The sequence below is a fragment of the Macadamia integrifolia genome, chromosome 3, assembly GCF_013358625.1.
Source record: "Macadamia integrifolia cultivar HAES 741 chromosome 3, SCU_Mint_v3, whole genome shotgun sequence".
NCBI lineage: Eukaryota > Viridiplantae > Streptophyta > Magnoliopsida > Proteales > Proteaceae > Macadamia > Macadamia integrifolia.
This window is the reverse complement of record NC_056559.1, coordinates 952,922-970,821: the sequence shown is the minus strand read 5'-3', so window position 1 is coordinate 970,821 and position 17,900 is coordinate 952,922. Positions and strand designations below refer to the sequence as shown.

The 17,900-nt window shown below is 38.2% G+C and overlaps 1 protein-coding gene across 1 annotated transcript; it reads left to right on the top strand.

Annotated features, from left to right (window-relative positions):
- Window positions 1-1,214: 1,214 nt before the first annotated feature.
- LOC122073152 (superoxide dismutase [Fe] 3, chloroplastic) lies at window positions 1,215-12,325 on the top strand. Its single transcript, XM_042637686.1, has 8 exons — window positions 1,215-1,544; window positions 4,958-5,038; window positions 5,463-5,654; window positions 6,337-6,508; window positions 10,572-10,645; window positions 10,733-10,759; window positions 10,842-10,865; window positions 12,018-12,325. The coding sequence occupies exons 1-8, from the start codon at window positions 1,449-1,451 to the stop codon at window positions 12,141-12,143; spliced, it is 792 nt and encodes a 263-aa protein (XP_042493620.1). The 5' UTR covers window positions 1,215-1,448; the 3' UTR covers window positions 12,144-12,325.
- The last annotated feature ends 5,575 nt before the right edge of the window (window positions 12,326-17,900 follow it).

The following is a 17,900-nucleotide window of genomic DNA, read 5'->3' as shown; positions in this document are numbered from 1 at the left end:
ATGGGGTCTTTTTTGCTTCGGATCACCGCTCGGCATTCCCTCCTACCATTTCTGAGATCCAGACCATCATTGGGAAGCCTGAGCATCGGTGGGTACCCTTTGGGAGGCTCTCCTCCCATGCAAGCTGCAGTGCTGGTGAAGACGTCGAAGACGCTGATGATGTCGACAACGTCGACGATGCTGACGACAACCCTCATCTCTGGCTGCATACCTGCGCTAGCCCCCTGTTGCTCCGCCCTCTATAGCAGCCCCTTGTCGCTCCGCCCCAAACGATGTTTCTGCAACAATCGCCGCCATTTTGTTTTGAACAGATCTAGGGATCCGATCTATTGCTTTCCCATGCTGCAGCCATGGTTGTGCTTTAGGCCTTGAAGATCAGCCTCTATATCATCATCAGAAGTGAGTTCTTGGCTCAGATCTACAACCGAGCTTTCGGCGTGACCATGGATGAACTACGAACCAGAGCGTGGGCGATTTTTATTTGCCGAAGAAGGTATATGGTGTGTGGAGATAATAATGCAGGGATGCACGATGTGACTCTAATGGTTTGCGCTGCCCTATGCAGCTGTGTTGCCTTGTTGGCCACCTATGATGGCCATTTTCTTATTTTAGTCGGTTGTGTTTTGGTTTTTTTACATTTTTCCAGTTGTGTTTTGGCTTTTCTAATTCTAGGTAGGTTTTTTCAGTTGGTTTGTGGGAAGATGTGAATCCTCTAGTACCTTCACATTCTTTCAGGCCATATGGTTGGGCCACATGCATACTGTGACAAGCTTTGTCTGGCATGAGTAGAGCCACATGCATACTGTGATACTTGGTGTCTGACAAGTGCCATTTTTTTGCCCATCATGGTTTTCTCGCTCCACGTGAAAGAGAAATGTGCCCATGCTTATGTTAGTTGTGTTTACAACTGTATGTCTAGGGAAATTATTGGTTTCACCCATCCCCTATCTTGGAAGGCCCCGTTAATGACATGTACAATGGATTTGCTATATTCCACTCCTTGGTTTCGTGTTTTGAACTTTTGAGCATTGAGACCTTGTGTAACTCATGTCTTCTAACTAATTGAAGTTTGCTTTTACCAAGAAAAAAAAAAAAAAGCTTCCCTCCACTGTATGATTTTATTTTATCAAACCTAAAATTGATTGACCCCGAGTCAATTTTTCATGGGAAGGGGATTCTAGTCATAGAACCCGGTTGATTCCGTCTATCTTTTAGACTCGAACTTGGTGCATCAAAAAGTTCAGTTCCCTCTCTCTCTCTCCCAAGTCCCTGAGTCTCCCGAGTCTCCTCAGTCTTGACCTTCCCTCCTCTTCCCAATCCACTAAGAGGGTCTCTCTTTGTGGCATAACCCTTTATCATTTTCCACTCAAACAAGTTGCAGATTGACTTAAACTCTAATAATATTAGTGCAGCGATGCTGTTTTGATTCCTTGTGAAGCAGAGCAGAAATGGCTTTCTGTTGCAATAAATCTTGCCCTGCAAACTCCCATCTTCTATCAAGCAACTTTTTGAGGCCATTCAAGATTCCCAAGCTTCAATATGTGGTAAATTCTTTTGTTTAGTAATCTGTCTCTTTCTGCTTTTTGGAATGTTTCTTAGTCTGCTATAGTTTCGTAATTGTTCGTAAATGATAATTTTGCTTCAAAAAAGTTGTTGATGGGTATGTTGGAGGTTTTGGTTTTCTGGGTTTATACACATTCAGTTGCATGGAAGTATTGATTCATTTTCGGTAAAAACCCAATCGAAAATGTTGTTCATGGAACACTGAAAGGATACTTGTTTCTTCGTGAATTTTTCCAATAGTGGTAGTTTACTGCGGAATTGGATTCATATTATTACCCATGAAATTCTATTTTACCTCCCTGTGAAAAAGAGAGAAGCTGGGGTACATTTTAATCCTGATGTAGAACCTCTACGGACCTCTTGTTTTCAACACTGATATGAGAGAGCAAAATGAAAATTGCATTTTCGTTCTCATTTAAGGCTAAATTCTTGAACTGTAATGGCAATTTCTATATTTATTATGAAGCTCAGAGGCTTTCTAGTGATGTGGTTAAGGGTTTAACAGTGAAGGCGTATTATGTTTGCTACATTGTGTGGGATTGCAGCAGCCTGATGAGCAAGATAGCAAACTTGTCAGTGGAGTGGAAGGAAAGGGTTATCTAAATGTGTGAGCAATAAAGGGAGTCATATGAATATTTAAACAGGGTAAACATTGTTTATATTTATATTCTCCATGCTGTAACCATAGTTTTTAAGGCGGTAAGGCGACGGAGGCGTTTGAGGGTCTTTCGGAACGTCTTAGAGATAAGGCGGGCATAAAGCGTCGCCTTATCAACTAAAGCATTCCTGTATAATTTTTTTTATAAAACCAATCTATTTGGCTCAAATCCTAGTTGAATCCTATTACTCAGATGTTAAATAGATATTAAATGTTCATATTCATACCAATGTAAGATATTTATCAAGAAAACAAATCAATAAAGTGAATAAACTAAGTTCATCTTCATCAATCATCAATCATCAATCATCAATCATCAATCATCAATCATCAATATTCAATCATCAATCATCAATCATCAATCATCAATCATCAATCATATTAACATATAATATAAATACATAATTATGAAACAAAATTATAAATATAAAGAAAAGAAGACATAAAAAATATAAGTATTTATTATACTTACTTCTATGATGCCAAAATGAGTACCTAAGCCCTAAGGTCATCCACTATATTTCTACTCCTGTCAAAGAAGAATGAAGCTCACCGTTGCCGGAGCAAGCTTACCACTGCCGGAGCAAAATGGTCGCCTGGATCAGTGGTTCTTCCTTGTTCCTTGATTCCTTCTCAAAGCCCTTTCTTAAAACCCTTGACAAAATCCAAACCCTGTTTGTGAATCGTGTTTTTGTTTTGTTTGTTTTGGTTATTTTTGGTGGAGTAAAGCTGATCCCATACATCTCAAATGTTAACAAAACCATACACCTACCAATAAAAAATCTATATTTGGAATGTTCATCAAGTAATTTTAAAATATGTTTGAAAAAAAAAAAACCCCAAAAGGTGCCACTTCACATAAGGCAGAGCACTGCCTTACCATCTCTAGACCGCATCAGCGCCAAGGCGTTACTAAGGCATCGCCTTACCAGCGCCTTAAAAACTATGGCTGTAACATATTTATAGACACCTCAAAACAGACTTTCTCCTTATATTCCAACTAGAAATCAGAATAGCAAAAGAGAAACCGAATGTAAACCTGACACCATGGTTATTTTTAACTCCTAATGCAACTAGGTCTCCAAATTGATATATTGTAAATTAATTGTTGTGTGTGTATCAAATTCTTGTACCCGCTTTGAAGATTGCCTTGCTCCAACATTTTGGTGGAGACCACTGGGATTTTTATATAAGGTCTTCGATGGTAGCAGCAGGCTTGCAATCCCCCCATGGTATGGTTCAACCCGACCATATGCAACCCGATGGATCGACCTGACTTGGAGGAGTATTTCTTTTCTTTATTGTCTTGTTGAGCTAGTAAGAGAAACATAGTGATTTGGGGATTCATGAGTTAGGGTTTTACAATTCCTGCTGCGTATTTGGGTGTTCTTGTGAGTTCTCAATTGTAATTTTTCTTCCATTATATAGTGAATCGTCTTCAACTTCGCCTATGAATGTAACACATTATATTGGTGTGTGAACCATGTTAAATCTCTGTGTCATCTTTGCTTTAATCTGTTTGTTTTCTTCGTGTTCTTCGGTGTTTCTTCTAACATTAACAAAGAAACTGAAACACCAATTCCAACTTACCTTAGGGCTTGACTTAATAAGTCAAATTAAAAAAAGAGGAGGGGGAAGTAAAACTGACTCCTGACTTCTAAAACCCCACGAGTTCAAGTAAGTTACCTAGGCAGTCTATGCTTAGCCTTTCTTCTTTCCCTTGGCTGACACTGCATCAGTGGTTATGTGAAAACTATATAATTGAGTGGGGAGGCCAATGGCCGGCATAAAATATTTATAGACACCTCAAAACAGACTTTCTCCTTATATTCCAACTGGAAATCAAATAGCAAAAGTAAAATTGAATGTAAACCTGTCACTGTGGCTATTTTTAACTCTTAATGTAACTAGGTCTCCAAATTGATATTGTAAATTAACTAACAACTGAAACTCTAACTCCAACTTACCTTAGGACTTGACTTAACAACTCAAATTAAAAAAGAAAAAAAGAAAAAAAGAAAAGAAAAGGGAGAAGTACTGACTTCTGAATTCTGAAACCCCACGAATTCAGGTAAGTTACCTAGGCAGTCTGCGCCTAAACTTTCTTCTTCCCCTTGACTGACAGTCTGACACTGCATCAGTGGTTGTGTGAAAACTATGTGATTGATATTTTCCTCAATTTCCAACAATAACGATGTGTGAAGTTTTTGCTCGAGTTCTACATCTAGTGCAGATTCTAATTTTTAAAGGTGACAATTGTTTCAAATAGGATGTGGCTTTTTTTTCGGCCAATCTGACAAGTTAAACTACTTTTCGATAAGTGAGTTAGTTGTCTGATTAAACATTGCAGGTGGAATTAGAACTGGGCAAGGAAATTGAAATGCTAAATGTAATTGCAGTGTACTATTGCTCTGATATTCCATGTATCAGTTAAAACACTTTGGTTCCCAGGCATTTAGAGATTGAAGAAATTGTACCTCCTTTTTAATGGGAGGCACTTGTTCGATAATGTTTCATTAGAAACTACTTGAACTCCGCATTGTCTCTCGACCATTTTTATTTTTTTTTGGGGGGGGGGGGGGGGGGGGGTGGGGGGGGATTGTTGGGTTATTTGTATGCAGGTGCCACTATGTTATTTATTTTGCAAGGAGCAACTGCTTTTATATTCTATCTTCATTATGTTTACTCATCCTGTGATCCTCTGGTTATCTCTCCTGTGTTATTTGGTATCTGCAGAAGAAAGGACAATTGGATGGGCCCCAAAGGGCTTCAAAGGTTCTGGCTTTCTTTGGCCTGACAACCCCTCCATATAAACTTGTAAGTCACATATTTAAGTATTGTTATTTTCAATAAAATTCTTTGTCTAGCCGACCCTATTTAGTTGGAATAAGGATTAGTTGTTGTTGTTGTAATTAAATTCTTCGTCTAGAAAAGACAATAGAAAAATGGTGGATTAAGGTCTCAAGTAGTCTGTCTAAGGAAGACTTGCTGAAGGTGGTAAATCTGGTGCAGGAATGCCTAAACTTCTTCCTGATCTCTTTGTTTAATACATTCAACGTTGTTAGTTACCAACTTTGAATTAACCCCCAATGTTTAATTACGTTTGTTGGTGGATTGTCCTTGTTCTGCATCAGATTTGGACCTTGAATTTCCACATTTTCAGTTTCTATTGTGGATTTGTTTCAGTCGTTCATCATTCTCTTTATCTTATTATTTTTTCCCCTTTTCCCTGTAATTTTAGGATGCATTGGAACCACATTTTAGCCAGAAGATGCTGGAATTGCATTGGGGAGCGCATCATCATGATTATGTGGAAGGTTTGAATGAACAGCTTAAGAACAATGACCTATTATACGGGTACACATTGGATGAACTAGTCAAAGTAACCTACAACAATGGGAATCCTTTACCAGAATTTAACAATGCAGCCCAGGTATGCTTGAAAAATTGTCAGTTCATTTTAATTGTCCAATTTAACTTTGTCCCCAGTAGGACTTTGTCAAATGAGATGTAAATATGTAATACATGCCTGATGCATGCAATTTTTATATTCTTTACTTTACTTGGTTCAGTCTGTGTTTTAAGGAGGATCTACAAAGAAATAAATTCTGACACTGTCAAGAATGGTTATTTTTAATTCGTATTAAGCTTTTTGTGGCTGATTCGGTTGGAGGTGAAAACCAAACATTGAGTTAAACCATTCAAATATAATATGTCCCTCCTTACATTGGTCCTTAAAAGATCCAAGAAACAATCTTTCAGCTGGCTTTCAATGGATATTGATTAATATTTTTGATAAATGCCTTTGCTCTACCCCATAGGGATGTCTTTTGGGCTTATTTGATGTGGCCCATAAATTAAAAGACATGTTCCGGATCTCCGTACTTGGTGTACTTCTTCCCATACTGTGTGTAGCCTGTCCAAGAGGTGGTCCTTCGGTTGACTTTCAAGATTCACAAGTTGGTCCTTTGTAGTTATCCTAAACTATGGTCCGTCATAGGTATCCTAAACTATTTCATTGTTCTTTTGGTCAAAATAAAGGTAATTCTGAACTCTGGTTCAGGTTTGTAATGCCTGGTCTTTACCTTGACTTAATTTTCAAACTGTGGTTGCAGGTCTGGAATCATGATTTTTTTTGGGAATCCATGCAGCCTGGTGGTGGCAACATGCCCAGAGGAGGATTTCTACAGCAGATTGAGAAGGATTTTGGTTCTTTTACCAATTTTAGGGAGAAATTTGTAAATGCTGCCCTTACACTATTTGGTTCTGGCTGGATTTGGCTTTTACGTAAGTACCTGCAAAGTTCCTACTACTTGAAATAGTTTAGTCATTTAATTTGTAATTTCTATTATTTGTAGGATGCTCCATTATGCAGATTGGTAATCCAGCGTTGACCTAGAGTTGGAAATAGAACCTGCTAGTATCGATCCCAGAAATAACTGAGCAAGTAGATGGAAAATAGAGATAGATATGGAACTGTGATAGAAAAAGAAAGGCAAAAATAAGAGAGGAAAAAAAAAGAAGGAATTTCACAACTAAATTCGAAAGAAAAATTTAAATGAAATTAGAAAATAAGAGAAAAAAGATGAAGGCAAAAATAGGGCAAATAGGATAAACTGATGAGTCAAAGAGGACTCATCTGCTGGGCTTGAAATTTTGATCGCGTGACTCTAATTTCCAGCCCCACAAATCAGGGAAAATCTTAGATTTCTTTTATTATATGAGGGGTGCAAATGGGCAGTTATGGAAATGGGCATGGCAGGCAATGTTGTCAAAGCTGTCACCTAAGGCCTGGTTGTCAAGAAATGAATAGAAAAGAAAAGAAAAAATTCAAAAAATTTTGAATTTGAGCATAGAGATATCTCTCTTCAAATTAAAAAATTTTTGAATTTTTCTTTTCTTTTCTATTCATTTCTTGATAACCAAAGTAAGCCCAAGTGTCCGGGCGCCTTCTTGGGTACAAAATAGGTGATTCCTTGGATGCCTAGGCATCGCTTTGTGGCCTTGTGACATACGTTGGTTTTCTCATATTAGGTCACTACAAGCATAATTATATCTGATTGCATTGATATGGCTTCTGTGTTGCATATAAGTATTATTATATAAAATTATCATTGCTATATTTCAAATACTACACTTAGGGTGCCTCAGCAGGAGCCTTGTCGCCCCTCCAACGCCTTGGGTCGCCTAGTCGACTTGACAACTGTGACGGTACGTTAGGTTATGCAGCACAAAACTAACATGTGCTGATCAATAGATAATAGAGTAATGACTATTACATTTTGGACTGATCTGATTAGTAACCAGGAAGATATGAACAGCAATTAATGGAGATATATATGCTCAAAACAGGGATGCCGCAGATCTCAAATAAGGTTAAGAAACTATCCTGGATTATTGGAGGAATTGAACAAAGAATAAGAGAAGAAGAACAGAAAAATAGATGAGCAGGAATCCAACTAAAACCACTTGAGAATCCACTTTACTCAGAGTGCTGGATCTACAGTAGCTAAGTTGCGGAAAACTTTTTTTTTTTTTTGCATAAAATTTTGGGGGTTGGGGGGGTTGACGCCTTTACATCTATCCATAGGCTTCAGTCTAGGAGTAGGACCTTAACTTCTCCTATTTTAACTTGGAAATCAAAGTAGCAAATGTAAAATAAGAAAAGCAACCCGATATCATTGCCTATTTGCACCCCTAACAACAGTAGGATGAGAAACTGACTAGAACCAACCAAATCCTTATGATTTACCAGGACTAATGTAACAGTAAATTAGAAAATAAGCAAATTAAATTCCTAATAAACCCAATTAGACAAACTATATCCTACTAATGCTTGGTGCTAAGCCACATGCTAACTCCTTTTCCTTCCCCAGCCTTAGGTTGAGCTGCATCACTCCCCCTTACAGGCTTCTCACATGTCTTCATGTGGATGCTACCAGATGATTTTTTGGACTCATTTGTGTTTACTTGTGTAAAATCTGCTTGAGAGATGCCCTTCCCAGTAACTTGCTTTATTTTGGTTCCAGTTTGATGTTTCCTTTCTATCCTTTATCTATTTTAGATTTTCTAATACATGCATATGCATAATTCATTTATGTAATGTGTATAATGACTGGCCTGTTTCGTTAACCATGTGATGTAAGAAAAAGAGGCAAGAGCACAAAAAAAGTATCTATTTCATAATTAGTAACGGCTTCTAAAACCTTGAAGCTGACAATTGGAATGTTTTCTTTGGAGGTAATCATATATATTTCAAATGTGAGCAACGAATCAATGAATTGTTGGGATCTCAGATTTTGGATTTGAAGGGGTTTCTGTGTCTGACACTCGGTGTCCATGTCCCTACATTAGATTTACATTCATATTGACAGTCATAATTTGTATCTTGTCTCTAGAGAGAAACCCTAGTTTCTGTTCAGAAATAATTCCTGATATATTTATTTTCATTACTTTTTTTTCATGTTTCTTATTTCAACTGTTTTTGGAGCTAAGAGTTTCTTAATACACTTGTCATCAAGAAACTTGGTTATCTGATTCAAAATGTTTATGGTAAGATCTTAAATTTAGGGGTGTCAATTCTAAGCCCGCACCGGTAGGCCCGACCAAGCCCGACATGTTTATGGCCTGACTTGGACCGGCCCGATTAATAAACGCGTCGGGCTCAATCCTAACACGTTTATAAATGGGCATTCATGGTGCAGGTAGCTAGCCCGTCAGGTGCCCGATCGAGCCCGGCATGTTTATGGCCCGACTTGGAATGACTCATTGTCGCCCGACCGAGACCGAGACCGAGACCGAGACCGAGACCGAGCCCGAGCCCGAGCCCGACCCCCTTTAATACCTCATAAAATTCTTATTTTGCCACTGATAATAAGAGACTAAGAGAGCCAAAACTAAAAATCTCATCTAGATCATAATTGGATGCTTTTGGTGAATTCCCTTGGATGTTAAGATCTGATTCATATGACATAGTGACACAAACACAATAATGTCAATTTTCTAACGGGAAATCTAGTGTCATAGTTCTTAAGTAAGATGTAGACTTCAGGGGTATGCCAATTTTCTAATTGAATCAATCTTGTAATGACTTCTATAATGATTTAATATTCAAATGGAATATTTCTGGGCCTTCAACCCACTTAAAAAAAAATTTAGGATATGCACATGTAAAGCTCGTTTAGAGCCCGTTTAGACTTAAATAGGTCCGTGGCCAGATTAAGGCCAGTTTAAGGTGTCCGGGTTAAAACCCGACACCGACCGGCCCGATTATAAACCGTACCATGCCCCCCAAAAATCTAGACCCGTTTACTTAAATGGGCGTTCACAGTGCAAGGTTTCCAAGTGGTCAAGCCCGGCTAGGCCCGACCGAGACCAGCTGGCCCGGCCTGTTGACACCCCTCTGATCTTTAAAGCAGAAGTTTTTGGAAAGAAGAAAATGCCCCCAAAGTAATAAATCCTGAATATGCACATATTAGCTAAAGAGTGGTGCTAGCTTGACCAATGGGAAGATGAATGGTTCATCCTTTCTGCGCTTAATGGGTACAAATTCCAGACAAGATATGGAAAGCTGGCAATTTTAAAGCTTCTAAAGGCTTCTGATCTTACTGCATTTCAATGTACACTTGTGAAAATTCCATTCCCTATGAGCAGTAGTATGTCTTTCATCCCAAAATATCCAACTTTTTCTTTTTTTTCCTCTCTGTTTGTGTGTGTGTGCTCATGAGTTTGGCAGGGATACAGATTTTGCATATGCACCTTGGAATATCACATGACGACTTTCTACAATGGTAGCACACAAATGTATCTTTTCCCCTAGTATACCTGGTCATATCAGTGGCCTTGGCATGATACATCAGACTTTACAAAAGAACTAGTGACTAGTGAGAGAGGGGGACAATCACCTTCAAATTAGACTAAGAGGACTCTGTAATCACCCTAAAAAGGCTGCTGCCATGGTAGAGTTATCAAGCTTTCTTTGCTTGTTAAGCTTGTGTTTTGTTGAAAATAATGACAAAAACATACAAAATATGTGTTCCGTAAATTTAGAACTGAGATGGGAAGCCTAAAGCAAGAGCTAAATTGGCTAAAAGAATTGAGAAGACGGCTAGCTAGCTATGATGAATTGCCCCTCCTTTTAGGCTTTTAGTCATCTGTCAGTCCTGCAATCCAATTAATTGGTATGAGGTACAATTTACGATTTGAATATAAACATGACTTTTTTACTGTGCTACTGCTCACTAATGTATGATTTGTTAATTCATAGATCATACACTTAAGAAAGGGATCATACTCTCTCTCTAATCATCATCTTATTTTGCCTATGCTCTTCATTTTTTGGTTGCTACAGTGAAGACCAAGGAGAAAAGGCTTGCAGTGGTTAAAACATCAAATGGTATCAACCCACTTGTTTGGGGTGACATTGTATGTCAATCTCTCATCTTCTATTTGATTTCTGTTCATTTCTCTCCTAAAGGTGCATTGACTTTTTTTTTTTTTTTTTTGGTGCAGCCCATCATCAATTTGGATATGTGGGAGGTAAGTCATCAAGTTTGTAGTTTCACTTGGAATTTTAGTTACCACAACTACTAAAAGTATTCTGTTCCTTGAAATCTTGCAGCATGCTTATTATCTGGATTATAAGGTACGTAAAGTTGTCTTTGTTGCTTTTTATTTTCGACTGAAATATAAGTGCCCTTGTAAATTATTTACTATTAACTAGGTCATGATAGAGAGACTGCAAAGATCTTATCGGTGCATCTGTTGTAGAATTGCCACTTGTCTAGGTGGGGGTCAGGACCACTATTTCATGCAGTCGTAGGAAGATTTTAACCTCTGGTCTCTATTATTTTAGGGTTTACAAAATTGAGGCCGAGTCTAATAAAAAGATTTCTCAATATTGGAAGATTGTATTTATCGCCTCTGGTAAATTTCTCATGTAAAAATTCTTGTTGCAACCTATATGGTAGGTCGTAACCCTTTTTTATGTTATTTTAGGAAAGTCATAACCCTTTTTTATGTTATGTTAGGAAAGGCATACTCCAAGCCCAATCTGGCTGAGTGGGAGTTGTTGGTATGCATATGGATTTGAAGTTTGAAAAGTTTTGAAAAGAAAAGAGAAATTAAAAAAGAAAAGAAAAGAAAAAAGAAAAATGAAAAATGAAAAAAAAAAAACAGAGTAAATAGCCATGACATTGGATTATACTTTATTTATGAGAGCATTAAGAAATTGATTTCCGTTTTTTAGAACTTCAAAAACATGCATGTGCATGCACATGTGCCGGAAGAAGAAAATAAGTCGAACAAAACTGAAGCTGTGGGATATCTTTAATTGGTATTACTTTAGAATATGTAGTGATGATTGGCAAACAAAATCCTAAGGCTGTGCTACATTGGTTACAGGCTGAGAACTAGCTAAGTACTGATGATTGGCACCGTTTCCTTTTTTGCAGTATGGAAACTTGGCTCCTATGCTGATATGTATTCCCTAATTACAAAGCCATATTATATGATTTTAACTACATTGAGTATGATTAATAACAATGCGAGATTTGACACCTTTTTACATTTTTTTTTTTTGGGATTACGGAAACTTGGCCCCTCAGGTGGCATGTTTCCCCAAACCACTATTCCGTATCATATGATTCTATCTTTAGAACTCTCTTTCTCCAGTATCTGATTGGAACATACCTTGAGTATACTACCAATTCTGTCTCTTTGTTTTTTTTTTTTTTCGGTTAAGAAAACTGTATCCATGTGGAATAAAGATTTCTAATTGTTGGGGTTGTATTAGCAGGATGACAAAGGAAAATATGTGAACACGTTCATGAACAACCTCGTATCATGGGATGCAGCAACAGCACGCTTGGCCCGTGGTGAGGCTTTTGTGAACTTAGGGGAGCCCAAAATTCCTATTGCTTGAAACACTTCATGCGAGGTATATGTAATTTTTCTTTTAGGGGCTGGGTGGGTTTTAAACTTGTATGTAAAATTTTTGTTTTAGTGGATGCACTCTTTTTTAACATCTTTGGAACTGATATCCGTTAGGTTGACACATACTCTACCACAGTTGATACTTAGTACATAATTTTAATCATGTTGCAATGACTTAGTGCAGGCTTGGGACTTATGGTTGCGTTATTGGTGATATTTACTTTGGTAGCCTCAACCCATTTTCTGCCCTTAACACTCTGATACATAGCCAAGAAAGCCTGTTTTCTGAACATTTTAGAAGGGAAGATGTAGCTTGCTTGGCTGGTAATTTTTAGGAGTCTCATACCCTTAGAAATGGGTTTTAAAACGGTCTTCGTTACTAGGTACCAACCACAAAACCTGTTAAGGCCTGTTTGTTTCCAAGTAAAAGCCACATAAAAAGGAAATTTTTTGTTAAATTTATTTCATTTTTTTTTTTTTGTGATTTTACTTAAATTTTCCTTTCTCTCGGTTTTTACCTGGAGAGATCTAAATAAAGAGTTAAGGACCCATTAATGCTGACTCACTGGTTGATTTGTGCATCATAGTAATATACTTGCAATGACTAGTTGAAATATTGCAAAGATTGACTTTCCTACTCTTATAAGATTTGATTATTAGATTTGAAAAATGTATTTTTGTCCCCAATGTAATAAGATTTGGGAACTTTTTTCTCAGTAACAGAACAAGCTTTTGTTAACTGCTTCAATTTATTATTGTTCTCAGGGTTTGCAGCAGTCAGAATACAATCCAAATGGATGTAAGATCAGCCTATGAATGTTTTGGGGTTGTATTGCATAATGCAAACTAAAGCTGTGTTGGTATGCATTCTTGGATTGTATTCTGAGACAGCTGTTTATATGATCTTAGAATATATTATTGGCCAAAAATGCATTCCAATAATACATACCAAACGGAGCATAAATTTAACCTGGATTGCATCTCATCAAGTGTTAGCGTGCAACCCACCCATCTCTAATAGATCAAAATTTAGTTCTAAATAAGAAACACAAGTGCCGCAAAAATGAGTCCAAAGTGAGAGAAAAGGGACTGGTTTTTCCTGTGCCCACCGTGGGGCTTGAGATTCACTCGGGGATATCAAGAGGTTGCTTTGAGAAGGTAACTAAAACCTATGGGGGGTTTGTGAATCTTAGGATGGTGGATGAACTGTCTTCCCTGGGTTTAGGTGAACTTCCAAAAAAAAAAGGGATTGCAACTATGAAGGAGACAACGTCTAAACGAAGTTGAAAGCTTTGTGAATCGACTCTTCTCTATGTAAATGGTGACTCTTGAACTTCCTCCACGGGGTTACCATGAGGGTGCAAGTCTTCTATAACCGCCAGATTCTCACTGGCTGAAATAGTAAGCCTATCACCACCTGTAGGTGAGGGTGTCAAAATCTAGCCCGAATCAGTGAAATTAATCAAATCGAATCAAAATCTATATGAACTTATTGGATTATGTTTCAGGTTGACGGTGAGATAGAATTCAAATCACACCGCATTAAAACCGGTAAGGCATTGGACCAAACCAAACTGAGACCAAACCGATAGTAAACCGATAAGAGAAACTGAAACCAAACTGAAATTGAATCAAAATCAAATCAAAACCGGTGCATCCTTATTGGTTCATGTTTCAATTTCACTTATTCTCACACCAAAACCAATAAAAGCAAATCAAATTCAACTCAAACCAACACATTGACAACCCTACCCATAGGAGAAGAATCCACATTCTTATCAGTCAAATGTTGGGAGAACCAATTTACATTCCTTTCTCAGCTGATCATAAACCAGAAACCCCTTCTCCAACCTAATCGAGTATTGAATCCAAATGATGATCATAGACAAGCAGCATCGATCAACCTTACTAAGAATACTGCAAGATATAAGAGAAATCCCAGCCAAATCTAGGCTGATTAATAAAATTAGTCTGTTGTGGCTAGATTTTGTCCAAAAGAAAACCACAAATAATAATATTTGAATTCAATAATGTCATGGAAAAATTACTACAATTTTCGATTATATATGTAGATGATAATGGAAGAACACTTAACTTTGTTCAAATAGGCTCTCGACATTCTTGGGTAAGGCTGCGTAGTTCTCATCCCGTTGAACCTCGCACATGTGGGAGCCTCGAGTATCAGGTATTTGACCGGAGACAAAATACATTTTATTAATGACATGAAATCAACACATAAGAATAAACCTACATAATGCTGAAGAAGGGGAAATTATTTTCCAGCTTTTCATCTATATGTAGGTTGATTCTCAAATCTTCCTTTTGACCTCATAAGCCAATGATAAAATGTATTTGTCCCCGGTCTCATCATCTCAGGCTGCAAATAACCACAGATCAATCTCTAAGATTAAGTAAAGAAGCTGAGATTATTTCGGTAATTGCTGATGAAGAACATTGAGAGAGAGAGAGAGAGAGAGAGAGAGAGAGAGAGGAAAATATTTTGTACGTTTTCTTAAACAAAGTTAGTTTAAAAGGGAAACTGCACAAAAATAACAGGTAGGAAGTTTCATTAGATTCTCTTTCAGTTAGCAAATAAAAATTACCAAATCGACAAGTATCAACGTAGGGTGGGTATCTCTCTCTCTCTGGCCCATTGTGGTTAGTTACTAATCCTGCTTACAAAAAAATGAAAAAAAATTAATAGTTCGATCTGGCCAGGTTGCAGTCCGGATTAAGTTGGTTTTGGTGTAGGAATGGTAATTCAAAACCTAACCAAAGGAAATTTTGGATTTGGTTCGGTTTGGATTTAGTTTCATGCATCAGTTTGCTTTCAGTTTTGGTCTTGGATCGATTTGGGTTCGCTTTTTGTACGAGTGTTGGGCTGATTTTGGTTTTTTATCTGTTTGATTTCGGTTTTGGCTTGGGTTTTGAATGGATTATGATTTGGTTTCATTCAGTTTCCGATGTGGTTTGGTCTGATTTTGAAGTCATAATATTTCAAGCCGAAACCAGCCCATTAAGACTTTGGTTTGGTTCAGGCTATTTTCAATTTAGTCCTATAGGTTTTACTGGTTTGGACTAGGTATTGACACACCTAGGGGTGGTTTTCCTTGGAATTGTAAATTTGCTGAGTGGTTAGGAAAGAGAAAATGGGCTGAGGAGTCGTTTGCTTTATGAGTCGTTATTTAGGGCTCGTTTGATAACGTTTCTGTTTCAAGAAACGGCAAAAACATAAATTTCCGTTTTTAGAAACAGAAACGGAATTGAAGGTGTTTGATAAGTCATGTTTTTAGAAGTCGATAGTAACCAGTGGAAGAATGGCCACAAGTCGTTTCTTGAACCATAAGTAAGTAAAAATTTCTATTTCTATTTCTGAAAATAAGTGAAACGAAACAGTTTTATCAAACGCTTTTTACTCCGTTTCTGCTGTTTCTGGAAACAAAAACGGCAGAAATGCGTTTCTTGAAACATTATCAAATGGGCCCTTAGTTAAGGGTCCAGTTGTTCTTGATGGAATTCAAATTCATAGTTTCTGGATCATGATCGAGCCTCTGGCAGCTCAAATAGCCCATGGGGATTCACTGTCTGGGCCTTATCAAAATATTCAAATGGACCATCCTGCTCCTCTAGGGGTGAACACGGGGCCGGGTTTCTTAAAATCTTAATTCAACTTTAGGTCTTCAAAATTCAACCGAAGCCCAACTCAATCCTGCCGGGTTCATACCAGCTCAACTCAGCCCTAATTGACATTGTCAGGGCCAGGTTGGTCTAGGTTGGGTTGACCCTGACTTCTGCACTTGTTTTTTTTCATTTTTATCATATACATTAAAAAATGGGAGAGGTATAGGAAAGCTAGTAGGACACTTTGGTATCAGGTGTGCTAGCGATATTTTAACCGTAGGATTTGAGAGAACAGTTAGATTGAGAGGAAAGGTCCAAAGCCTCAATGCACCCTTGTCACACCTTATCACCCTCAATAGCCACACCGGAATGCTGCCCGACCAGTGCTTTCAGTTCTCTTTTTTTTTTGGGCTCTCTCTCTCAAACCCTCATTTTTCAGAGCTTTCTCTCTCTCTCAAACCCTCTTTTTTCAGAGCTTTCTTTCTTCCTAGGCAACTGCTGAAGCTCTCTCTCTCTCTCTCTCTCTCTCTCTCTCTCTCTCTCTCTCTCTCTGGTTTTTGCTGTTACTCTTTCCCCCTGAGCTTTCTTCTTCCTAGACAGCGACAGTGGCTTCAACGGTAGCAGCTGCATTCCTCTTTTTTTTTTTTTTTTGCCGTTACTCTCTCCCCCCAAGCTTTCTTCTTCCTGGACAGCAACTGCAGCAGTGGCAGTGGTTGCGGTTGCAATGGCAGCGGCCAGTTACAGCAGCTGCACTTTTTTTTTTTTTTTTCCTGGTTTTCAATGTTACTCTCTCTCCCCCCGAGCTTTCTTCTTCCTGGACAGCGACTGCGGTTGAGACTGGAACGACAACAACTACGGTTGCTATGGCAGCGACAGCGGCTGTGGCTGCACTCTCTTTTTTTTTGGTTTTTGCTGTTATTCTCTCTCTCTCTCTCTCCCCCGAGCTTTCTTCTTCCTGGACAGTGGCAGCGACAGCGGTGGCTGCAACGTCATCTTAGTTTTTTTTTTTCTGATTTTTGCTATTCCTCTCCATCGACCGTTCTACCATCACTGTAATCCCCGTTCCTTTGGCTCTTTGGTGAGAGAAGCGAAAGAGAGAGAGAAAGAGCACCGAGCAAGTCGGAAATTTTCCGCTGGCACTGTCCAAGTTGAGCTCAGTTCTCTTCTTCTTCTTTTTTCTTTTGATTTTTGTTGTTCCTCTCTCTCTCCCCCTCTGAGCTTTTTTCTACCTCAGCTGCGGCAACGGTAGCGACTTTAAGGATGGAAAATCGCCGGAGCAAGTGAGGGAGAAGAAGAAGACCGTACAACGTCAGGGCTGGTTAAGTTACCTAAGACAACAGGTATCTAGCAGTATTGATGTAGTCTATCTAATCCAACGGTCTACATTTGCTAGCACGCCTAATTCCAGGGTGTCCTGCTAGCTTTCAAGACCTTTTCCCTAAGTTTAATTTGGTATATTCAATCTGAAAAAGGTGACATAAGAGAAAGTGATGGAGGGGCTTCTTTCCACAAAAATATGTTGACCTGCCCTCATAGATTTGAGACCATCTACTGGGTACTATTTTAAGTTCCTAGTGTTTACGAGTCCTCTCTTCCCATTTGGGAAGGTTGCGGAGGAAGGTTATGAGCTCTTGCAAGCTACTCCTTACTCAATATATATATATATATATATACACGTGTGGCCATGAGAGAGAGAGAGAATTATGAAACAAATACTTTTCAAGGATTTACTTCCTAGTCTGATGAAGAAAATATATGACAATAGAATGCAAACCATCAAGGTTGGTTGATGCTTAGAGTCTACCCTTCACAACCCAATTGCAGAGTTGAGATTCATATCCATGTTTATACTACAGGCTATGTAGTAACATTCTAGTCTTGAAACATTCATTCAATGCCTATGACATATCTATTGTCGGAGCCATGCTGAAAATATATAACCCTCTTTTCTATTTTTCAAAAATTGTTGGTACCCTTGTGTTTAACTTAAAAAATATATATATATATAAAAAAAAAATCTACCATCTTACTTTTCTTTTCTCAAGAGATCTCTTCTTCTTAATTAGTTAGAAATCTACCAACTTACCGAAAAGAGAAAGGAATCCATGGGAGACTATTTCTTCTC